The sequence below is a fragment of the Dromiciops gliroides genome, chromosome 3, assembly GCF_019393635.1.
Source record: "Dromiciops gliroides isolate mDroGli1 chromosome 3, mDroGli1.pri, whole genome shotgun sequence".
NCBI classification, from domain to species: domain Eukaryota; kingdom Metazoa; phylum Chordata; class Mammalia; order Microbiotheria; family Microbiotheriidae; genus Dromiciops; species Dromiciops gliroides.
In genome coordinates this window covers 483,826,087-483,849,047 of record NC_057863.1, presented here as the reverse complement: position 1 = coordinate 483,849,047, position 22,961 = coordinate 483,826,087, and the positions used below count along the sequence as shown (strand labels likewise).

Genomic DNA, 22,961 nt, shown 5'->3' with positions numbered 1-22,961 from the left:
TGGTGTGTCTGAAGTGAAGAACAATTTTCCATGTGAACATCAAATACATTATCAATAATATTATTATTGAAAGAGTGCTGAGATTAGAATGAAAGGACTTGAATCCCAGCTTTGGGCAAGCCACATAAAGATAAGTGATTAAAAATACAACAGTTCTTTTTCTCAAGGAATTTATATTATACTGTAGAGAATAAAACATCTATACAAGAAAAACCAAAAAATTAAAATATTCAAAGTAATTTCAAGATGAAGAGAGCAATGACACTTGAGGGTGGGGGTGAGGGAGAGGATGAAGAGGGTAAAATATAGGAGATGGCTCCACCGTCATGCTTTGAAGGAAAGAACTCTAAGAGGCAGAAGTGAGAAGAAAATACTATCTAGACATGGGGAAACAGAGACAGAGGTAAAGAAGTGGGTGTTGAAATTTACTGTTAGGGGAGCAGTTAGTAAGCCAGTTTGACTGGAATAGTGAGTATGTGAAGGCAAGGGTGTGTGTGCCTTCTTCTTTTCAAGGCCTAGGACAAGGCCTTAAAGGATACCCATGTTTCGTGGATGGGAGAAGGAAAATGAGGCAGCTAGGTCGAACAGTAGATAGAATGCTGAACAAAGAGTCAGGGGAGAACTGAGCCTGAATCCTACCTCAGATACATACTAGCTGGCAAGTGGACAAGTCACTTGAACTCTCTCAGCCTCAGTTTATACATTTTGCATCATTGCTTATTCTTCACAGTACTCTTAAAAAGGAGAACAGCTACCCTCTTTTCTATTTGGCAAAGATACTCTGATGTATTAATAAAATAAGGTTAGATGAGGAGGAGGATGACAAAAATTTAGAGAAATCATTTGAATGGCTGGTTGCCACTTTCAGGTCACTGGGGATAGAGAAAGATAGAGGCTGGTCTGGCTAAGTTCCAGTTCTAGTATGTTCCCTCTCATGCCAGTAGTATACTAAGGTTTAAAGGGGAAGACACAGATGGGCTCCATCTCTAGAAAGAATGTCATAGCTGTCAGCATTATGCTGTAAATTTTCAGCTTAGATGACTCACATAGAGAACCTGAAAACATGAAGTTAAGTGATTTTCCAAAAGTCATCCTATCTGTTATGATGAAATGGGCAGAGCTTCAGCATCCAAACTTTAAGAGAAGGCCAGATCAGTCCCTCCAAGTATGCCCAGCCAACTGACTTTTCTGTTGGCTAGTGGGTAGAATTTCCATGGGACTTTGAAAGGGGTAGGAACACACCATATAATATCACTAAAAGGGTCCTGGAGCCAGAGCTTGGCACACAGTCACTATAGCTCTCCTACTAGTCTATAAAAATTTTAGTCTGGGTCCAGTGACAAGGAGGCAAATTTAAAACTTTTCCTGCTTGTATTTACCATTTTGTGATGGATTCTTTTGTCACTAAAGATGTCAGTTCTTTTGAAATGAAAATTACTAAGTCCTCAAACACCAAAAATAATTTTTAACTTGATTTAAGAATCTATTAATTGAACTTTAAATTTTTGACCTTTACAGAAAATGGCTCCTATAATTCCACATTGCTTCATGGCTTAAGGATGTTCAGATGCATTGTTATGCTACTTAATGATCTGAAAGAGAAAGTGGGCCTGATATTACACACAGGAACAGTCAGCTGGCATAGTGAACTAGCATGGCATACACATTCAACATCCTTAAGCATGTAATGGGTTAAAGAACATCTCAGGAAGAAATAATCATTTCTGTTTGAAGCTGAAAAAGCTTTTACACAGAAACACAATGAAGGATGGAAACTTTATATTCTTTGGTTCCTTGGACAATAAAAGGCCTTGTCTAGTCAAGACTTGGAATCATTTTTCCCAGGGGGATTATTACTATTTGAGGAGGATGAATAGTATACTCTAGTATACTCTTTCATCTGTTGAGACTAAAGACCTCTGTCTTTTTAAGAGGGCATTATTTTGGATTACATTTTGGGACAGGTCAGGAAGTTCAAAAAACATACAAATAGTGCACTTCCTCAACTCCCACCTTCTAGCTCCAGTGAGAACAGACTAAAGCCAAGTTGGTGAATTGGTCTTCATCCAGAATTCAATTTAAAATGCTATGTGCCAGGGGGAGGAAAGTACTTGGCCAGATAGTCAGCTGAAAACCTAAATTCTTAGCAGGATTTGAGAGCTACTATATGAATTAGAGAATGGGCCTTGGGAAATGAAAAACAAGAACCAGAAAGGAAGAAATCTTTAAACTCATTGACTCTAAGTTTCATAACAGAACTATGCCTTCAATCAAACTCTGTTACCCAAACATTTATTAAAGATTAGGTGTGAAAGACCTTGTACTCCAAATCTACATGTCATATATAAAGATTGTGCTTCTGAAGGTCAGAGTTGATTAAATGTCTGAGCTTGGAAGCTATAAGCCAGGGGACTGCCTATCATCATTAGATTTAAGGGAAGTATCTCCCCACCCCCGCCCCTTAGAATTTGTTGTGACTTCCATTTCTGTAGAAAAAGAAAAAAAAAAGATTGCAAACGCATTGGCACCAGTAAGACTGAAATGCTACTTGCTGACATTTGAAATAATGAAGCCATTACCATGCTCCAGTACTTTCATTGGACCCCAGAAGAGAATGATGGAGTGGATCAAGGCGTTGATGCAGTGACCCCAGAAAACCTAAGGGAAAACAAACCAAGGGAGTCAGAAGGCTGCCCCAAACTCTTGACCTCTGTCTAACTCTCAACAAATGCTTCATTGTGAAGTTTACTGGCAGCATGTCACAATTTTCCAAAGTCAGAATATTATTCTTCAAAGTTTTCTAAAATGCATTTCCTCATTCACCTTTAAAAATGAAATAACTGTGCTACTGCAGGATAACACTATTTCACTTTAAAAATATACACATAAACCTGAGGCATTAATAGCCAGCCCAAAACTAAACAGTTAATAGCCAGCCCAAATCTAAACAGTTAGGTGTGATCAGACTCTTTCAATTACTCAAGAACAATAAAAGTTTTTAAAATCTTTTGAGAAAACAAACAAAACGCCTCCCTAGTAGGTCATTTCTTTAAATGCTGTGTGCATTTTTGCACAAAACACTACTTTTTAAGGCATATATTTCAGTTTTGTTCCTTAAATTTGAGAATTGCTCAGCAAAAAAGTCTAGAACTTTTCTTATTTTTAATATTAAACACATACATTTAAAAATGAATTTAAATATTTTATTACTTCAGAGGTTAGTCAAACAATGGAACTGGAAAGTTAGATTATCTTCCAAACCACGAAAAGAAAACATATTATAACTTCATTAGGGTATCTCAATCATCTTTTCTAACCAAAGAGATGACAGAAAAACTAAAACTGTATTAGTTTTATTTTAAAAATCCACCACAGAGACATATTTAAAATAGGCAAAGTTACATGATATAGTCTGACTGTACTGGGAGAAGTGAGTCTTACAGATAAACATCTCACAGCTTCTCTTCTAGCTTTGTTTTGTTAATGGCTGGTATTTGGAAACTAAGAATCCTCAAGAGAACCTCTATGCTTTCTAATATGTTTGTGAGGGGAAAACCCAACAACAATACAAGAGAGTATGGTCTTATCACCTACGTATATGGGTCCCTGGGGTGGCAAAGAAAATAAATTTTCATACATGATTGTAACAATCATTTGGGGCATATCAAATGACTCAGGAGAAGCAGCATGCCATAGATGGCTGCCCTTAGATCCAGAAAGATCTGGTCCTCCCCAGCTCTTAGTGCCATGCCCTCTAAAGTGCCCTTCCATTTGCTCTGGAGTAGTGCCAACTACCATTTCTCTTGTGTATTATGTTGTATGTATGTTGTCTCCCACGTTAGAAGGTAAGCTCCTTGAGGGCAGGGACTATTTTTGCTTTTTCTTTGTATCCCTAGAACTTGGCATAGTACCTGGCACATGGTAAGTACTTAATAGATGCTTTGTTGATTGTTAAGTTGAGATCCTATTTCTGCTGCATAAAAGCTGTGTGACCAAGGACAAATTGCTTAATCTGTCAGTGCTCCAGGCAACTCTTTAGGTTACATTATAAGTTGTTGATTTGCCCTGGTGGAGGGAGTTTTTATACTAGGAGTTCATCACACAAATGAAGTCACAGATGAGGTCTGTTCCCTCCCCCCAAATAAAACAAGGTTCAAGTATCTAAGGCAGTATGGAGGGGAAGAACCCCAACGACAACCAACAAGTGGTAAAACCATTACACTTCCATTTACATAATTGCAAATCAAAGACTATATATCTACCAATATTATTTCTCACATGTAACTTTCTTCCCACTTTAATTGTTGTATTGTGGGACTTCCCCTAAGGAAATTTGATATATGATAAATTCAGCTGATTCTTAAGAGAAAACTATGAATCTAATTACTATTAGTACCTGAGAATAAATATCAATATTTTAAGATCTAAAGTTTAAAAAATGAATTACACATAAAGTTTTTAAAAAATCAAATAATACTTAGAAATCTTGTCTATAGCTCTGTGTCTCCATCAAAGTAATGAGATCAATATATGTTTGGTCTATGATTTGAGACTGAATGTTCCCTTCATGAGTGGGTCTATTCAGTGATGCACACAAGGAATGGTGGGATTAGCTGTTTACCCAACGGGAGACAGAATTAATCAGATAGATGGTTCAGAGTTACTTAATATAAGATTTCATTCTTAGGCGAACAGTGGACTTCGATGAGCCAGGAAAATCACAGAGTTTTTCATATTTTTGGATGTCTAAGTATTCTAAAAAAGCTGATTATATCAGTTCTAGATTATATATTAAAGGTATTAAGATAGAAGCATCTGCTTCCATTACAATTCTTTGTTTTTTGATATCAGAAGCCACAAATACAAGGTCTTTATTATTTTCCTGGGGTTTTCCTTGCAACGTATAGGTTACTCTCTAGAATTTGGAAATGTGGTGGGATGTGAATGTTAAGGCACATTTATTCCATTCCATTTTTCCCAAAAGAAATCTTGTAGTCCTGTTAGGCGGGAAAAGGAAATGGCAAAGTTGAAAGGAACACCAAAAGTTCTTTTGGTGATTGATGCAAGGATTTTTGGTAACTGGAGAGAATAATCCCAGTACAAAATTTTGCTCTGTCACAAGAAGGTGGTGTTTTTCTGGTTTTAAAAGTCCCTCTTCCTCCTTAATTTCTGTGTCTAAGGTTTCCACCTGGTCTACAGAAATAAGTCCCAGGCTGGTTGTTTTTTCTATTACATAACCTTTGAAATGATACCCCAGCCCATTTTTGTTGCCTACCTCTCATTCCCTTTAAATGTTCAGGTTTGGGGCCTAGCATCACTGAGAAACTCTACCACTTGAAACGATGTGGGAATACACTGGGCAGGAGAGGAGCACAGAATAGAAAGAAAAATAAACCACTTAAAACACTTGCATATAAATCTAGTTCTACAGAAGCTGGGATAACCAAAGGACACATTAACCTGAAGGAAAAAAACAAAGAAAAGAAATATTATGAAAATAAATGATTCTGGCTGATTCTCTAGTGTTTGAGGCTTTGAAAGTTCTTTAATTCTTGTTTAAAAAAACAGTGCTACAGAAAAAGGCAAAAAATTTATGCTAGTAATAGAGACTCAAATAACTTTACTTACTGCTCATGGAAATCATCATGAATTATTGAACTGAAGACCAATTCTGCTTCACAGATAATAGAACCAAAATGGTAATTTTCATTGTTTCTAATCCCTACCATATTAGAATTTGTACCATGCTTGTCATGAGACCCTGTAGAAAGGGGGCTAAGGGAGGTATTTGTTAGAAGGAACAGGGAATTGCTACCAGAATTTTCCTGGAGTAGAGGAGCTCTTGTGATATACATAATAACTGGCCTACAAAACAGTCCTCAGTAACAGATGGAGACTCTGGGCTTTGCTCCTATACAATGTGTAAGAAAGCATTCCATGAATTCAAAAATCAAGCATCATTTTATACATATGATTTGGTCAGCTGAATTCATAGACATTCTTCTAAAGCCCTTTTAGGCAAACTTCCACAACACAAATTCAGCTTATATCTTTGTCTCCTGTGATTGGCAGCCTCTGTTCATCTTGATACTTCCAGGCTCAGACACCTTCCTCATGTGTATCCCAGGAAACCCCTATTTTCTTTTTGGATGTTTTCCTACACATTGGATATTCCAGTTTTGGAACACACCTGTGATTGATTCTATCTTTGTGCTCATTCTTTCCCAGCTGCTATGGGGCATCTGAACCATACCAAGAAACAAGAGGCTACTCTGAGTGAGTGGGCAGGATTTTACAGCTTTCCAGACACCCAGATGAAGGGTTTTGCAGCTCAAGGCTTATGTAGCCTTAGAGTTGACCCTAAAGCTTTTGACTTTCCGCCCCAAATTGGCAGGTGAAGGAAAAGATGAACAGAGCTCAACCATGGAATGAATACAATACTTTTTCCCCACTCCTCTCTAAATTGTCTTTTTCTCCTTGTTTCCTATTTAGAAATAATAATTGTACTTTCTATACTCCCTACTACCCCTCAATCTCAACCCCTCCCTAACATTTCATTGGATACACCATGTGTAGAGGAAATTAACCTAGTGTTTTAATATACTGTGGTTCAATTTCTTAGAATAAACAGATACAACTCAAAGTTGACAGGAACTAAAATATAGAGAGCTAGAAAGAGGGAAGAAGAGAGTAGGATAGCAATGGCATTTTAGAATGATGTACCCTCAGTAACTTTTTTTTTGCTCACCTTTGTGTTAAACCCCTCAGCATTCTGGGTAATCCTGTAGAGCTGTGGAAACCTGAGCATGCTCTCTTGAGTACAAGCCCGCTCAAAGATTCCCAGAGTGAAGGGCGGCAATGCAGTGAAAATCTATACAAAGAGAACAATTATCCATTAAAATGGCTTGTTTATTTTGCACACTTTCAAAGTGTTTCAGGTTTACACAAAAGATGACTTAATTTTCTTGTCAAGCTCCAACCTGAAAATCCCTACAATTCATGACTCTCTAAGTACCTTCAGCAGAAAGGAAGGGAACCAAGAGATAATTTCTTAATCTTATTGTTCCTTCATTGGTCTGAAAACGAATAAATTGAGCCTCTTATAATTACAGGATACATAATAATGATTAGTTAACAAGTCCAGATAGATTAACATCCATTTTCCTCTTCAGTACAGGCTGGTGACTATGCAACACACTCCAGTCAGTATCATGGCTCTACATTCAGTTCCAAAGGAACTCAAGGTATGAGAGTGTTTTCCTGAAGCTTGCTAAGGCAAAATTTACAATTCTAATAATAAATTCCAGTCTAGGAAATTCTAAACCTCAAATGTTGGGAAAATAAATTAGCTTCATTCATAATAAGCAAAAACCTAAATAGGCTGCTTGAAAATTATTAGGATATAAACATTTACATTTTAGTCACAATTTATTTTGCCTCATTGTCATCTAGTATACTTAAGACACCATAATCTATATTATGAAACACCAGATCCATGTGCATTTGCTTTTGGAATTCAGTCACTATAGACCCTTCCTCTTCCATTCCTATAACAGCAGAGACACCCTGACCCTGGATTCATGTACACAGTGATGTTAGAGATAGGCAAATGTTTCCAAGGAAGTCTTTAGCCTATACAAGTTAGACAGAGATTGAGTATCTGGGCTGGGGGCCGGTGGGGGTGGGGAGGGGGTGGGCTGTGGGGTGGCGGTATAAAAATCCTTTAGTTTAAAGCACCTAGAGATGAAGTAACTAAGATTAATAAAAACCTCAGCCTCATCATATTTAAGTTCTGGGTCCTATCCAGGGAACAGGCCCCAATGTTCTCTCTAGTCTGTTTTTGAGGTACCCTAGAGCAATTTCGTTAGGAGCTTCCCATAGCTTCAGCATAATGAGTTTCATAGCACTCCTGGATACTTTCCCCATGCCCTAGAGAGAATTGAAAGGTCTGGGCAGGAAGCAAAAAACTGTCAAGCCCAACAGAGAAGACCCCTGAGAAGCTATACTCTCAATAGTAGTCATTATCCAAAGGAGAAATGATTTATATAGTCTGCCTGGAAGGGCTGTGTCCAAAACACAAAAAAGCTGTTGAGTGAGTGGCAGCATGATATACTGGACCAAGCGCTGGCACAGGAGTCAGAAAGACCTAGGTATAAAGGCCATCTCTAACATTTTTGAATTTGTGACCACAGATAAGTCATTTAAGCTCTCAGAGACTGAATAGCAACCTCTGTAAAATGCAGATCATAGAATCATCTGAGTCAAATGACTTGAAATCTTCAAAGACAGCTTAAGAATAATAAATGATACCTTTAGTACCTACTTTACAGGGTTATGGAGAGTTAAAGTTATGTAAAGCATGCTATAAACATAAGTGTTATATAAATGTCAGCCATTATATTTTAACAGCTATAAAATGTGAATCTGAAGTGTATTCTACAATCACAATTTTGGACACCATTTAAAAATTTGTCATATGGGGAAACAGTCAAAGAGAGTCAACACCATCTGGGTTCAAATCTCAGCTTGTACAACAAACCAGATATGTGACCTAAAGCAAATCAGTTCATGGTTCTGGACCTTGATTTTTTCATCTATAAAATGGGAGGGAGAGAGCTAGATGATCTCCAAGGTCCTCTCCAGAATTAAATTCCTATGATTCTTATAGATATAATTTCACTTCTAGACACTTCTAACTGTTAGAAAGTTTTCTTTATATTACTCTAAATATTCTTTTCTTTACACCTCCTCTTTGCCACTAGTTCTGTCCTGATGGGTCCATCAGAGCAAGTTTAATTACCCTTCTAAATGAACATCCTTTCAATATTGTACTTGTGTTATGAACTTTGTTTCCCTCTCCCTCCTCTCTACCAGTCTTCTCTTCTTGAGTTTCCTCAACTGATTCTCATATGACATGATCTCAAGATCCTTTATCATCTTTCCTTTGGAAGCTCTCCCTCTTGTCAATGTCCTTTCTAGAATGTGGCATGCAGAAGTTTAAAACAGCAGAGTTTCTAGTGAACTAAACACTCTCTTTCCCAAATCCAGCTTACTTCCACTAGTTTCATAATGACTTTAAATTGTACCATGGATGGAATAATTTATTTGCTATAAATTATTTAGTACCAAGTTCTTGATATTTTTCTATTTTCATTGCAAAACAACATATAAATAATAACGACATATAAATAATTTTTAACAAGCTGGAAAAGGCCTCAGATTTTCATGTAATTCTATTAATTCTATAGATAAAGATTGAAGATTATGTGTCACATTTTATATATGCTGTCTTTCCCAATATAAATTCCTGGAGAACACAGACTATTTCAATTCTGTCTTGGTACCCTAAGCCTTTGCCGCAGTGTCTGTGATTGAGTGATTAATGACTAAACTTATGTAAGGCACTTACTGTGCCCAAACTAGGATCAGAATCCAAGTGCAGATTTTTTCTACTCTAACATGTTACCTCTGCAAACAGCATGAAAATTAAGTGAAAATTCAATCAAGGAAGAATTATCAGAGATTATTAAGTTAAAACATTTCCTCTAAGCTGTTGCCTCATTTTAAACTAATCATAGCAACTTCATTCAATGCCTTTTAGACTATACCCATGCTGTCCCTAATATAAGAAGATGTTATTGACCCAGTAGCATAAGGGTACAGATTCCAGACTATTTTCTGGCAGACACTGATTTTGCACTGATTCAGTTCACCTCCCTTCCAAATCTCACATGCTTCTAGTTACACAGATCTGTACACCAGTACAGATAGTTAGTGGTATAGTTAATTAGGATTCATGGAGCCCAGCACAGCTAACTGGTTGACATAGAGTTTAAACCTGTGGACTTCACTGGCACAGTTCTCTAACCAACTGAATTTACCAACTATAGATTAATATAAATTATGTAAGTATTTCTAAAACTCTATCTAATGATATTTCTGCATGTCCAAAGACTTCCAAGGCTGACTACACAGATGCATGCAGAAAACAAGCTCCCAAAGGGCACAAAGCAACTTGAACAGGGTTGTTGGTATAGGAGGCATTTGTGTCAAAGATGCTTTTGTAGAAACAATCATAGGACCTGAGAGTTGGGAAGGATCTTAAAAAGTCATCTAGTCTCATCTCATTTTATAGATGAGAAGTTGAAGCTCAGATAGGGGAAGCACCTTGTCCAAAATCCCACAGAGACAGTATGCGGTAGAGCTGGGGCTTGAACCCAGGTTCTGGCTCAAGGTCACTCACTCTTTTCATGATGGCATCCTGCTGTCTGGTCAGTATCTCTGAAATGCTACAGTATAAGCTATATTTCCTTTAATAATTCCTTCTCATACTTGCCACAAAATCAAAATTGTTGCTTCTGAGTTCAGAAGCAGTCAAATAACTGAATAACCTTAAAATCATCACAACAGTAGACTAACAATTTATCCTTGCTAGGACCCAGAAATACCCATTCATCTGTTAGTTTGACCTAAGGAGGAAGAGTCTCCACAAATCAATGTAGGACAAAGAGAAAGACAATAATTATACATTTTAGATGTGTCCCTATGTTTATGAATTCAGAAATAATTTTTTGAAATGGAATATGTTTAGGTAAACTTCAGAAATTTTCATTTGGCCTAAAGAAATATTAAAATGTCACACAGCCAATTGCTAAAGAGGTTGCAATAGTATTTTATCAAGATATATGGAGTAATAATTTCATGGGGGTGATTCCAGAATGATCTGCCATGATTGAAAACACATGTGTAGGGTTAGTGCTTCTGCAGGATGTGTCATGGCCACAAAGGCCCTAAAGATGTATTTGTAGTGCATGATATGTATACAGATGATTGACTTAGATACACTTCCCAGACATAAACAACAGTGGAATGTCACTGAAGTTCTGAAGGCTATCAAATGGAGATAGAGAATGCTTACCACATTGTACAAGCCGATGCACCAGCGTTCAAATAAAATCTGCCCAGAAAATCCATTAACAAAGGCGAACCAAAGCTGAAAGAGAAGAAAGTTGTATGAACTTTATATCAATATTGACCTAAATGTTTCCATACACTGAATAGAAGTGGGATGGAATGTGGACCACCAGCTGGACACAGCTGCTAAGGGATAATTAGCTATAGGATCATAGCAGTTGTTCTTTCATAAAATATATATATATTTTTCAACAGACCATACTATCAATATTTTAAAGAAATTGTCTGAGGAACTCTAATGCTTTGCTGTATGTTGTGTTGGAAAATGACCAATTAAAGTAAAACTGCAAATTATCACATTCAAATAAAAACCAATTAAATATTAATTATTACATGCATATGTAGCATGCCCATAAGTTTGTAATCTAAGGGAGGAGATAAAACTAAGATGTTTACATTGTGCTTTGTTTTTACTTTTCCTATGCAACCTAATATTCTATTTTTCCAAGTAATCTGTGTACATGTCTTATGTCCCTGTCTCCTTAAGGGTAGGTTCCATGTCTTCTTCATCTTTGTATTCTCCTAAGTCCCCAATAGAGTGCCTTATATAAAGCAAGAGATTAAAAATTAATTGAATGAATAGTGGGGACATGAAATAAAGAAAGTATATAATTGACAAGTAGTGAGGTGCACACCATAAATGTAATGAGAGTTCAGAGAATCAAGAGCTCACTTCAAGGTCAGAACAATTGTGGTAAGCTTCATGTAGATGATTCTCTAAGGTAGGCTTCAAAAGAAAGGTAGATTTTCGACAGGCAGAAAAGAGAGGGCAAAGTATCTGGAAGACAATCTAACAAGTGAAGAAATCTTCAAGACTATCAGGAAAACAAGGACAACCAATCAGCATTTATTAAGTACCTGCTGTGTGTCAGGTACTTTGCTATATGTAGCTAGACTTGTTCTACAAGTTCATGATATAGTAGCATACAAAGAGCACCTTCAAGAATCTCATCATAAAAAAACTAGTTTGTGAATGATTATTTTTACTTTTTTATTTGATAGATATTTAAGTTAATAATTTAACCACCTCCCAAAGCATTAGAGCTTTTAGCCTTGTTACTATAGCAAATGTCAAACCATGTAGGCATTTTGTTATAATGGATTTTTTCTGAAAAAAAAAAGTATTTTAAATTTGCCTTTTCTTGCTAGCAATATGTCACACTCCTTGAAAGAATGAGATTATTTGTTCTGCAACTTTTGTGCTCCTCAATGTGCCTAACACAGTAGCAGCCACATAACTGGTGTGCCCATTGAATCAGATTAAATGCCTAAATGTTGAATCATAGAATCATAGAATTTTAGAATTAGAAGGGCCCTTTGTGCCTTACCTGAAAAAGAATCCCCCCTATAACATGGAGGGCACAGGGTCATCTGGTCATCTAGGTTTAGTTTAAGGATCTTCAAAGAGGAAGGTATTACCATATCGACAGCCCAGGCCATTTTGGGGTAGCTCAAACTAAGGAACTTTTTCCTGACATCAAACTTTAATTTTACTCTTAGCCACTTTTGCCCACTGTTGTTAGTTCTGCCCTGCTTCTGATGCTGACCAGGTTATTCTTTGTTAGCCTGGTACTCATCATGTCACTTTACAATGGCTCCCAACTGCCTATTACATCAAATTTAATTCTTCTGCCTAGCTTTCAAAATCCTCCATAATCTGGTCTTGTCCAACCCAAAGCAACTTTATTTCCTCATTAATTTCCAACACATACCTCTATAGTCTGATAAAGCTAGTCCCATTTTCCTCACAAAAATACCATGTTTCTATTTCCACTCTCCCTCTAGCCTGGAATACTAGTCAAATGTTAATTCCATCTCAAATGGAATTTAAGCTCAACCCAAATTTCTAACTCACTTATGAAGTTTTATCTCATTAATGAACACATTCTCTTTCTACCAGAACAATAGCCCAATCCAAACATTCTGACATTATTACTTGTTCATGTTGTTTGCTAAAATTGCACATTCATTTGTCTTGTAACCTAAGAAGAATGTCCTTTCCATTAGGGTGACCATGCATATACAATTCCTAATAGGGCTGATGAGAACTGGGCCAAACCTGTTGACTGACTGCATTTAGAACCTTCACAAGCATTTATTAAATGTCCACCATGTGCCAGGTGCTGTGTGCTAAGAATACAAAGACAAAAATGTAAGAAAACTCCATTCTGTTGGAGAGGAGGATATATAATTTGCACAAATAAGTACATTATAGGGTAAACTGAAGAGAGGAAGAATACTAACAACTGGGGAGATTTACAGAAGGCTTGGTTAGTGAAATGAGCTTCTGAGACGCAGAGATGAAGATAAACATTAGAGGAATTGGTGGATGGCCTTTGGTAATAAAAAGAGGGTAGGAGATAGAGTATCAAGTCTGGACCAGCAGTCTAGTTTTTCTAGATTACAAAATCTGTGAAGGGAATTAATATAAAACAAGGTTGGAAAAGCATGTAGGAACCAGGGTCTTAACTGCCAATATGAAGATTTTGCATTTTATCCTAGAGGTCATAGGGGATCCCTAAAGCTTTTTGAGCAGAGGAGTCATATGCTCAGATTTGGGCAGGGATGTACATATGGATTGGAAAGGGATTATAAAAAGCAGTGGGCCTAGAGTTGGAAGAAGGATGTGCATTGGTGTCTGGGGTTAATAGTGGAGGGAAGAGATTGCCAAAACCACCTAAGATCAACTCATTTTACCCCAGGAGTGATCCAGGCCCAAAGCATGAAGAGGCCTAGCCCAGGCATGGAAATATTAAATCTAGATCTTCTGGCTCTGTGTCTAGGGTCTTTGCCTTTACATCACACAGGATAGAGGATAGGGAAAGGAGAAGGGTAGAAGAAGGAAGGAATTGAAGTGGTAGTGTGGAAAGACTGGGTTCATATCTCAGCTATGTCACTAATTCCCTACTAGTGGCTTGTTTACCCTCATTGCATCTTAGTTGGCTCATCTATAAAACAACATGATTTGAACTATTTGGGCTTTTTTGGTTTTTTTTTTGGGGGGGGGGGAAGCAGGGCAATGAGGGTTAAGTGACTTGCCCAGGGTCACACAGCTAGTTAAGTGTCAAGTGTCTGGGGTCAGATTTGAACTCAGGTCCTCCTGAATCCAGGACCGGTGGGTGCTCTATGCACTGCACCACCTAGCTGTAAATGACCTCTAAGATCCTTTCCAGTGCTAAATCTCTGTTCTATGATCATTCTCTCATCACCAGATTCATTCCCTCCTTAACTCTTAGAATCCTGAACTTTCTCCAAGGCTCAGCTCAGGGAGTGCCTCTCAAAAGAAGTTTTTCTTGGTATCTCCAACTATTAACATTCTCTTCTTCCTTCAATTTTCCTAGAGCATTTAGACTTTGCCATTGTCCTATCACTGCTCATCTTATATTTACTTGTGTGGGTATTGCTATATGGCCCTGAAGAATGCCAGTTCCTTGAATACAGGAATTGACATTTTTGTATGATTTCCCAGCACCTAGCACAGAGTAGGTGCTCAATAAATGTTTGCTGAATGGAATGGATTAAGGCAATAGGAATGGTTGTAGAAATTTTATTACATAGATTTTTGTAGTAGTTTTTATTTTCAAGGGTCTGTAATATGAAGGTATTTCATTGTTGTGTACATCTTTAGAACATGTCATGTATATTTTTGAGTAAACGGCATACTCCATGTAAGACTACTTATTTGACATAATTGACAACTTTGCAGAAGGTTATAGTGTAATTTCCACAAGGTTATCAATTGAAAACATTTCTAGGCAGCTAAATGTAGACTGTGATAAAAGTGAAAAACTTGCCAACAACAGAGATTTGAGACAAGAGCCTGAATCAGGGTCAAGAAGAAAATCCAATGAATCAATGAAAGAGATTCCATCTGGGACCAGGTTTCAGTTAGGAGTGAGGTAACAAGGGTAGATATGTCACAGTTTCATTAACTTGTTTCACTCAGCCTTTTTTGGGCTGCATGTACATTTTTTTTTCCCTTTTTATTTATTTATTTATTTTTTATGAGATATTTTATTTTTTCCGTTACATGTAAAGATAGTTCTCAACTTTTGTTTATACATGCTTTACAATTTCAGATTTTTCTCCCTCCCTCCCCTCCCTCCCCCCCTCCCCTAGACAGCAGGTAATCTGATATAGGTTATATCTATATATCTCTATACATAAACATATATATATATATATACACACACACACATATATATACACATAATAGCATTAATCCTATTTCTGCATTAATCCTGTTACAAGAGAAAGAATCAGAGCAGTGATGCAAAACCTCAAAATAGAAAAAAAAAACAAACAACAGCACCCAAAACAAAAGAAATAATATAGTTCAATCAGCATCTATACTCCACAGTTCTTTCTTTTTTTTTCTTGGATTTGGAGATCCTCTCCTATCATGAGTTCCCTGGAACTCTTCTGTACCATTGCATTGGTGAGAAGAATATAGTCCATCACAGTAGGTCAACACTCAATGTTGATGATACTGTGTACAATGTTCTTCTGGTTCTGCTCATCTCACTCATCATCAGCTCACGTAAGACCCTCCAGGTTTCTCTGAACTCTTCCTGCTCATCATTTCTTACAGCACAATAGTATTCCATTGTATTCATATACCACAACTTGTCCAGCCATTCCCCAATTGATGGGCACCCCCTCAACTTCCAATTCCTTGCTACCACGTAAAGAGCAGCTATAAATATTTTTGTACATGTGGGTCCCTTTCCCCCTTCCATGATTTCTTTGGGAAAAAGACCTAAAAGTGGGATTGCTGGGTCAAAGGGTATGCACAGCTTTATCGCCCTTTGGGCATAATTCCAAATTGCTCTCCAGAATGGTTGGATCAGTTCACAGCTCCACCAACAATGCATTAGTGTTCCAATTTTCCCACAGCCTCTCCAACATTTATTATCTTCCTTTTTTGTCATTTTAGCCAATCTGATAGGTGTCAGGTGGTACCTCAGAGTTGTTTTAATTTGCATCTCTCTAATCATTAGAGATTTAGAGCATTTTTTCATATGGGAATAGATAGCTTTGGTTTCTTCATCAGAAAACTGCCTGTTCATATCCTTTGACCATTTCTCAATTGGGGAATGACTTGGATTCTTATAAATTTGATTTAATTCCCTATATATTTTAGAGATGAGGCCTTTATCAGAAGCACTGGCCTCAAAAATTGTTTCCCAGCTTTCTGCCTCCCTTCCAATTTTGGATGCATTGCTTCTGTTTGTACAAAAATTTTTTAATTTAATATAATCAAAATCATCCACTTTGCATTTTATAATATACTCTATCTCTTGTTTGGTCAAAAACTGTTCTCCTTTCCAAAGATCTGATAGGTATGCATGTACATTTTTTTAAAAATTGCTTAAAATTGTAAAGTTTGCCTTATCCTCTAGCCTTCTTCTAAATCCATTATGTCTGGACAGCTTGGTCCATTTCTATTTTTTTCCCATTTAATTAAATTTATTTAAAAGATTATAAAAAGTCCTTGTAATAGGTGAGCCTTGGGATGGCAATACAAAGATTAAAAAAAAAACAAAGGGTCTCTGCCCTTAAAGAGTTTATATTCTATAGGGAAGAACAAAAGGAAATACATAGGTAAATACAAAGTAATTTCCATAAGAAGATAAGGAAGAACCTTGTGCAATTAATCAATAAGCACTTATTTTGTTGTTGTTCAGTCGTGTCTGACACTTTATGACTCTGTGGATCATACTATCTATAAGGTTTTCTTGGTAAGGAACCACTGCCATTTCCTTCTCCAGTGGATTAAGGTAAACAGAGGTTAAGTGACTTGCCCAGGGTCACACAGCTAATAAGTGTCTAATAAGAGTACATTTGAACTCAGGTCTTCCTGACTCCAGGGCAGTACTCTGTCCACTGCACACCAAGCTGCCTCCTAAAACATCTAAAACATTACTAAAATGGAATGCAATGCACTTCTTTATTGATTCATTGGGTGAAACTATCAGACATCTTCCTGGCAACTTGTAAGACAACCTCCAAAGTAAGTGATAAGGAATGGATAAGAGAAGTATATTGATGCCCCTTAAAGCCTTTGCTGTTTAGATGTTCAGTCATATTGAACACTTCATGATCCTGTGGACCATATCATGCTAATACTGTCCATGGGGTTTTCTTGGCAAAGACACTGGAGTGGTTTGCCATTTCCTTCTCCAGTGAGTTAAGGCAAACAGAGGTTAAGTAGCTTGCCCAGGGTCACACAGCTAACAAGTGTCTGAGGCTGGATTTGAACTAGGCTCTTCCTGACTCCAGGCTCAGTACTCTATCCACTGAGCCACCTAGCTACTTCTTAATCACCTATTACATACCATTAGGTCAAAGAAAAGATACTAGACATGAGAAATCTCTCAGTGCCCCAGGCTACAGAAGCATATGCTAAGGTGTAGAGGCAGGCCATCATATACTAAGAACAGCTAGCAGGCCAAGATGCCCATAAAGGAGCACATAAAGAGAAATAATATGAAAAAAGACTAGGAAGGCAAGTGGGAGCCGGATTATAGAGGGCTTTAAATACCAAATAGAGGAATTTGTATTTTATCAGAGAGGCAACAGTCATAGAGCTGAGTACATGATTGATAGAGTGAGATATGTTCTAGGACTATCAATTTACTGGCTGTATGGAGTATGGACTGGAAATGGGAATGATCTAAACAGGTACTAATCAGGAGGGTATTGTAAGAGTCCATGAAAACGTAATGTTGATTTTAGCTGGGGCAGAGAGGTGGTGGACATGAACTATGTTGTAAAGTTAGGACATATAAGACTTGGCAACTGATTAGCTATGTAAGTTGATAGAGAAATTCAACTGTGAATCAGGCTGGGAACCTAGGTGACTGAACGGATGATGGTCTCATCAATAAAAATAGGAAAGTTTAGAGGAGGGATTGGGAGGGGGCATGGAGAGGTACAAAGAATTCCATTTTGGACATGTCATCAGGAATTGTGCTAGGTACTTGGAATACAAAGAAAAGCAAAAGCAGTCCCTGTCTTCAAGGTGTTTAGTCTAACTGGGGAAGAGACAATGTACAAACAAGCTATACACAGGATAAATCGGACATAATCAACAGAAGGATAGTGCCAACATTAAGGGACATTGGGAACACCTTCTTACAGAAGGTGGAATTTTAGATGGAACTTGAGAAAATCGGGGACACTAGGACATGGAGGTGAGGAGGGTGAGAGTTCCAGGGATGTAGGAAAGCAGGTGAAAATGCAGTTGGGAGTCTACTTGAAGTGTCTACTTCAAGGAACAGCAAAGAGGCTACTGTTACTGCATTGCAGAATATGGAGGTAGGGTAAAGGAGAAGATAGTGTAAAGTGTAAGAAGCTTGATAAAGTAGGAATAGGTTATGGAAAGCCTTAAAAGCCAAAAAGAGGGTTATATTTTTGTTTCTGAGATCCCTAAAAGTCATTCGGGTAGAGATAGTTAAGCAGGCAGTTGGCAATGAGACTGGAGTTGAGAAGAAAGATAATGCTGTATACTCAGATTTGGAAATATACTTATTTGGGATATCAGAACCCATAGAAGATGACAAGATCAGCAAGAGAGAAAGTAACCAGAAAAGAGGAAAGGACCTAGGAAAGATGTGTAGGGGACACCCACAATTAGGAGGCAAGAGGAAGAGGACAATCCAGCAAAGGAGACTGAAGACATGGGGTCAGGTATATAGGAGAGCTAAGAGGTCACTGGAAGAGACAAGGAAGGGGAGAATTCCCAAGAGGAAGCAATGGTCAACAGTGTCAAAAGTTACAGAGGTCAAAGATTCTCCATGGTAACAGCTATCTCTAGCAATAGACAATGGCTGGGACTAGGCTACTGAGACTATCAGAGTGCTAAACTGAGTAGGGTGAGGCCACTTAGATTCTTTGCAGACCAGAGTAATGGACATTTATCCCACCAAATCAGAGGAACTCTTAGGTTACCTATTAGTACCTAGCAGAAATTTGGGAAGGGGTAGGGGTAGGGAGAAGAAAGGACAGCTGGCTAGAAAACAAGAAGTAAAGAATCCAGTCACATCCTAGAAAGGGTATGGGAAGAGGTGCCCTTTCCTTGATAATTACAGGTCTAGCTAGCTATGACACATTTAGGCATTGTTTCTTATGGGGAAAATGACAAAATCCATAAAACTTACATGTTTTTAGCAGCTGGAGAAGGTACAACCCATCCTCCTAAGGGAATAGAGGGAATAAGTGCTATATGTAAGAGGGAATGAATGGTTAATGGTTCAGATCTGAAGCCTAGAAGTATAACAGTCAAATCCTTTTGACCATCCACCAACAGAAAGAAGGAATAGGGCAAAAATGAGGTAGTGACCTTGAATTTTCAAAGATGAGCTAAAAGTTTTATTTTAAAAAGTTATAATGTAAATTGATTTTCTTCTGTTCTCTTTTACTTTGTGTTGCAAAAGCAGATAGATGGAGTAATTTTAATTTGATGCCTATGAAGACTGACATGATAATTAAAATAAAGTACTCAGCATCTCTTTGTGATAGTTAAACATCCAAATGAAAAACAGAAAAACTGAGGGCCAAGGTTGAGGTTGACTTGTCTCTGAGAATGGTTCAAGGACTTTTTAATGAGATCCCTGACTCTTTGTAGGTGCCTTAAGGATAACATTAGAGATATTATTAAATAACTACATTGCTGCCACTACTGGGTCTGTATCCTAAAGAGATCATAAAGAAGGGAAAAGGACCCACATGTACAAAAATATTTATAGAAGCTCTCTTTGTGGTAGCAAAGAATCGGGAAATCGAGGGAATGCCCATCAATTGGCAAATGGCTGAACAAGTCATGACATATGAATGTAATGGGAGTACTACTGTGCTATAAGGAAAAAATAAGCCGGCAGATTTCAGAAAAACCTGGAAAGACTTAAGTAGACTGATGCTGAGTGAAGTGAGCAGAACCAGGAGAACACTGTACACGGTAACAGCAACATTGTGTGATGATCACCTGTGATAGACTTAGCTCTTCTCAGGAATATAATGATCCAGGACAATTCCAAAGGACTCACATGATGGAAAATGCTTTCCAATCCAGAAAAAAGAACTGTGGAATCTGAATACAGATTGAACCATACTGTTTATACTTTTTTTTCTTTTTTGAGATTTTCCCCTTCTGATTCTTCTTTCACAACATGACTAATGCAGAAATATGTTTAATGTGATTGTACATATATAACCTATATCAGACTGCTTTCTGTCTCAGAGAGTGGGGAGGGAAAGGAAGGAGGGAGAAAAATTTGGAACTCAAAATGTTATAAAAACAAATGTTGAAAACTATCTTTACATGTAACAAAAATAAAGTACTTGGTTATGGCAATTTTGCGGGGCATTCTCAAACTTGTTTTTTATTATCTCTAATGGATTATCATCTCCTATCTTAAATGATCTTTCCTGATCCTTTTCCCACTCCCAGAAACTAGTACATTCCCCCACCAATATTACCATGCATTTCCTTGGCACATATTTTTAAAGTTCTATGTGTAAATGTTGCTTCTAATGAACTGTAAGCTCCTTGAGGGCAGGGGATATTTCATTTTGACCTGTGTATTGCCAGACCTTGCATGGTGCTTGGCACATGTTGGGCATTTAATGGATTATTGTTGATTTGCTCTCAGGTATTAGCAAAAAGCAATGTACATTATAGTGGCTTTAAATAGTGTTTGTTGAATGGATCACCAGAGATGATTAAAAAAAAAAAGAAACCAGAATTCCATAGCATCCCTTCGCTTTAAATATCAGCTAGGTGATTCAGTATATAGAATGTTGGATTTAGAATTTAAAGAATCAAATCCAGTCTCAGACACACACTAGCTATGTGACCCTGGGCAAGTCACTTGGGCTAAAAGCCTGTTTCCTTTTCTGTAGGATGGGGATAATTATAATACCTACCTTGTATAGTTTTGTGAGGATCAAATGAATTAATATATGTAAAGTGCTTTGCAAATTTTAAAGTGCTATATAAATATTTAGCTATCGTTGTTATTACTGAGGTATAAATTAAATATGACCACTAAACACTATTTATGACACAATGAACAGAGAGATCCTATTTTCCATCACCTCTCATAACCACTAGTAAGTTAGTACCAAATAAACATGGAGCAAGTAAAATTTCTCCAACTCTTCACTCATGCTAGAGTTCTTAATCAGCTTGACAGTGAAGCCAATGCTTGTGAAATCCTGATAATTCTTCTAATCCTGTGTTCTTCAAATTTTTTGGATTACCTACCTCATAGGCAAAAATTTGGAAGGTATGTATTTATTTATAAATTGTATAATGTCTTCTTCTCTTATTAAATACAGAGAATAAGAATTACAAAGATGACATAATATTGGGAATAGAATCAATAAGAAACTACTGAAGTTTACTGAGAGGGAGAATGATGTGGTTAAACACAAGCTTTAGAAAAATCACTATGGTAGTAGTATGGAAGATGGTTGAGAGAGGGAAGAGACTTAAGGCAATCAGGAGATTACTGAAATGGTCCTGACAATAGGGGCCTGAACTAAGGTGGTAGAGGTGTGAGTGGAGAGAAGAGGGCAGATTTGTGAGATGTTGTGAAGGCAGAAGCAACATGATTTGACAAGTGTTGGGATATGGGGTAAGGGAGAGTTGAGGAAGTTGTGAATCTGGACACTATCCTCAGTAGTCAATAACCCCACCTAGCCACAAGAGGCCGTTGTATGGGGAATTGTTGGGTGATAATGGATAAAGTGGCACAGTTAGCTGATGTAGAGCAACAGGGCTGGAATCAGGAAGATCTGAGTTCAAATCTGGCCTCAAAGACTTACTAGCTGTATGTATGACCTTTGGCAAGTCACTTAACATCCATTTGTCCCAGTTTCTCATCTGTAAAAAGGTGCACAGCACTCTAGTATCTTTGCCAAGAAAATCCCATGAACAAAGCCCATAAGGTCATGTAGAGTCAGGCATGACTGAATAACAACAATAGGTGAAGTGGACAATGAAGTTGTGCTAGATTTTGCCCTCTGAGTAGTTCAGCACATAATACTTTGGGGTCATGCCATGGTATCCACTTTGCAGACCAACAGCAATAGTCACATTTGGTTTCTCATCGAAACTGATGTTAGGTTTCTCGAGTGAGTGCTTTGTGAAGAACTTTCATATGTCCGTACTAAATTATAAATTGCAGGTGCAGCAGGCTTTGAAGGACATAAAAAATCATGTACAACCTTCCCTCAAGTTCAAAATTTTTATGTGTCAGTGAAAAAAAACATCATTCACCTCAACTTAAATACTGATTGAGCACCTCCTACATTCAAGCCCAGCACTGGGTACTACAGGAGAAGTCAGAGTAGACACCTCCTACTCCTGGTTTCATTGGAACCAAAAAAAGCTTAGTAGGGAAAGAAACAACCGAAACTGGGGTTGGGTTTGGTATTTGCTTCGTTTTGACAAAATGTTTGAAAACTAAAACTTTATTTCATTTTCATTTTGGAATGATCCCACCAGGTGAAATTTGAGAATGAGGACATGCTGTATTTTTAGCGTCTTCACAAACTGACTTGTCTTCTCTTTTACAAATTGTAGGAGAGGTTTGTTCAAGTTGTATGACATGCTGTGCCATAAAATCAGTCTTTCACACTAGTAAATGCCAATCTACACAGAAAGTATGAGTGCAGTCCAGTTTGTAAACACACGCATGTCATTTTTAATGGAACCACAAATTACAAAGCAACAGGCCTACATGCATACAACTGCACACACCAGATGGACAAAAATCCCCAAGTGATTGTATGTAGTTTCTTAAATCGTGGTTGTTTAGAGAGGCTATATTTTATTGTCTGAGGTTAGTGGGAAAAAAAGTCCTGCACCATAACCTTCTTGTTAACAAGGAATATTAAATACATATAAAGCTGAGTGAGCCAGAGTCTGGCTCAGTTTGACTCAGACTTAGTACGTTGGTAGGAAAACCTGCCAAGTCTTA

At 37.5% G+C, this 22,961-nt stretch overlaps 1 protein-coding gene across 5 annotated transcripts in view; it reads right to left on the bottom strand.

Moving 5' to 3' along the window:
* The window catches only part of ATP8A2 (ATPase phospholipid transporting 8A2), a 787,448-nt gene that overhangs the window by 190,627 nt on the left and 573,860 nt on the right, over positions 1-22,961 (bottom strand). For all 5 annotated transcript variants that reach the window (XM_043998327.1, XM_043998326.1, XM_043998328.1 and 2 more), the window contains exons 28-30: positions 10,919-10,993; positions 6,749-6,871; positions 2,580-2,658 (exon numbers count right to left, since the gene is read on the bottom strand). In XM_043998327.1, coding sequence (XP_043854262.1) covers positions 2,580-2,658; positions 6,749-6,871; positions 10,919-10,993 — 277 coding nt within the window. The remainder of the gene's footprint in view (positions 1-2,579; positions 2,659-6,748; positions 6,872-10,918; positions 10,994-22,961) is intronic.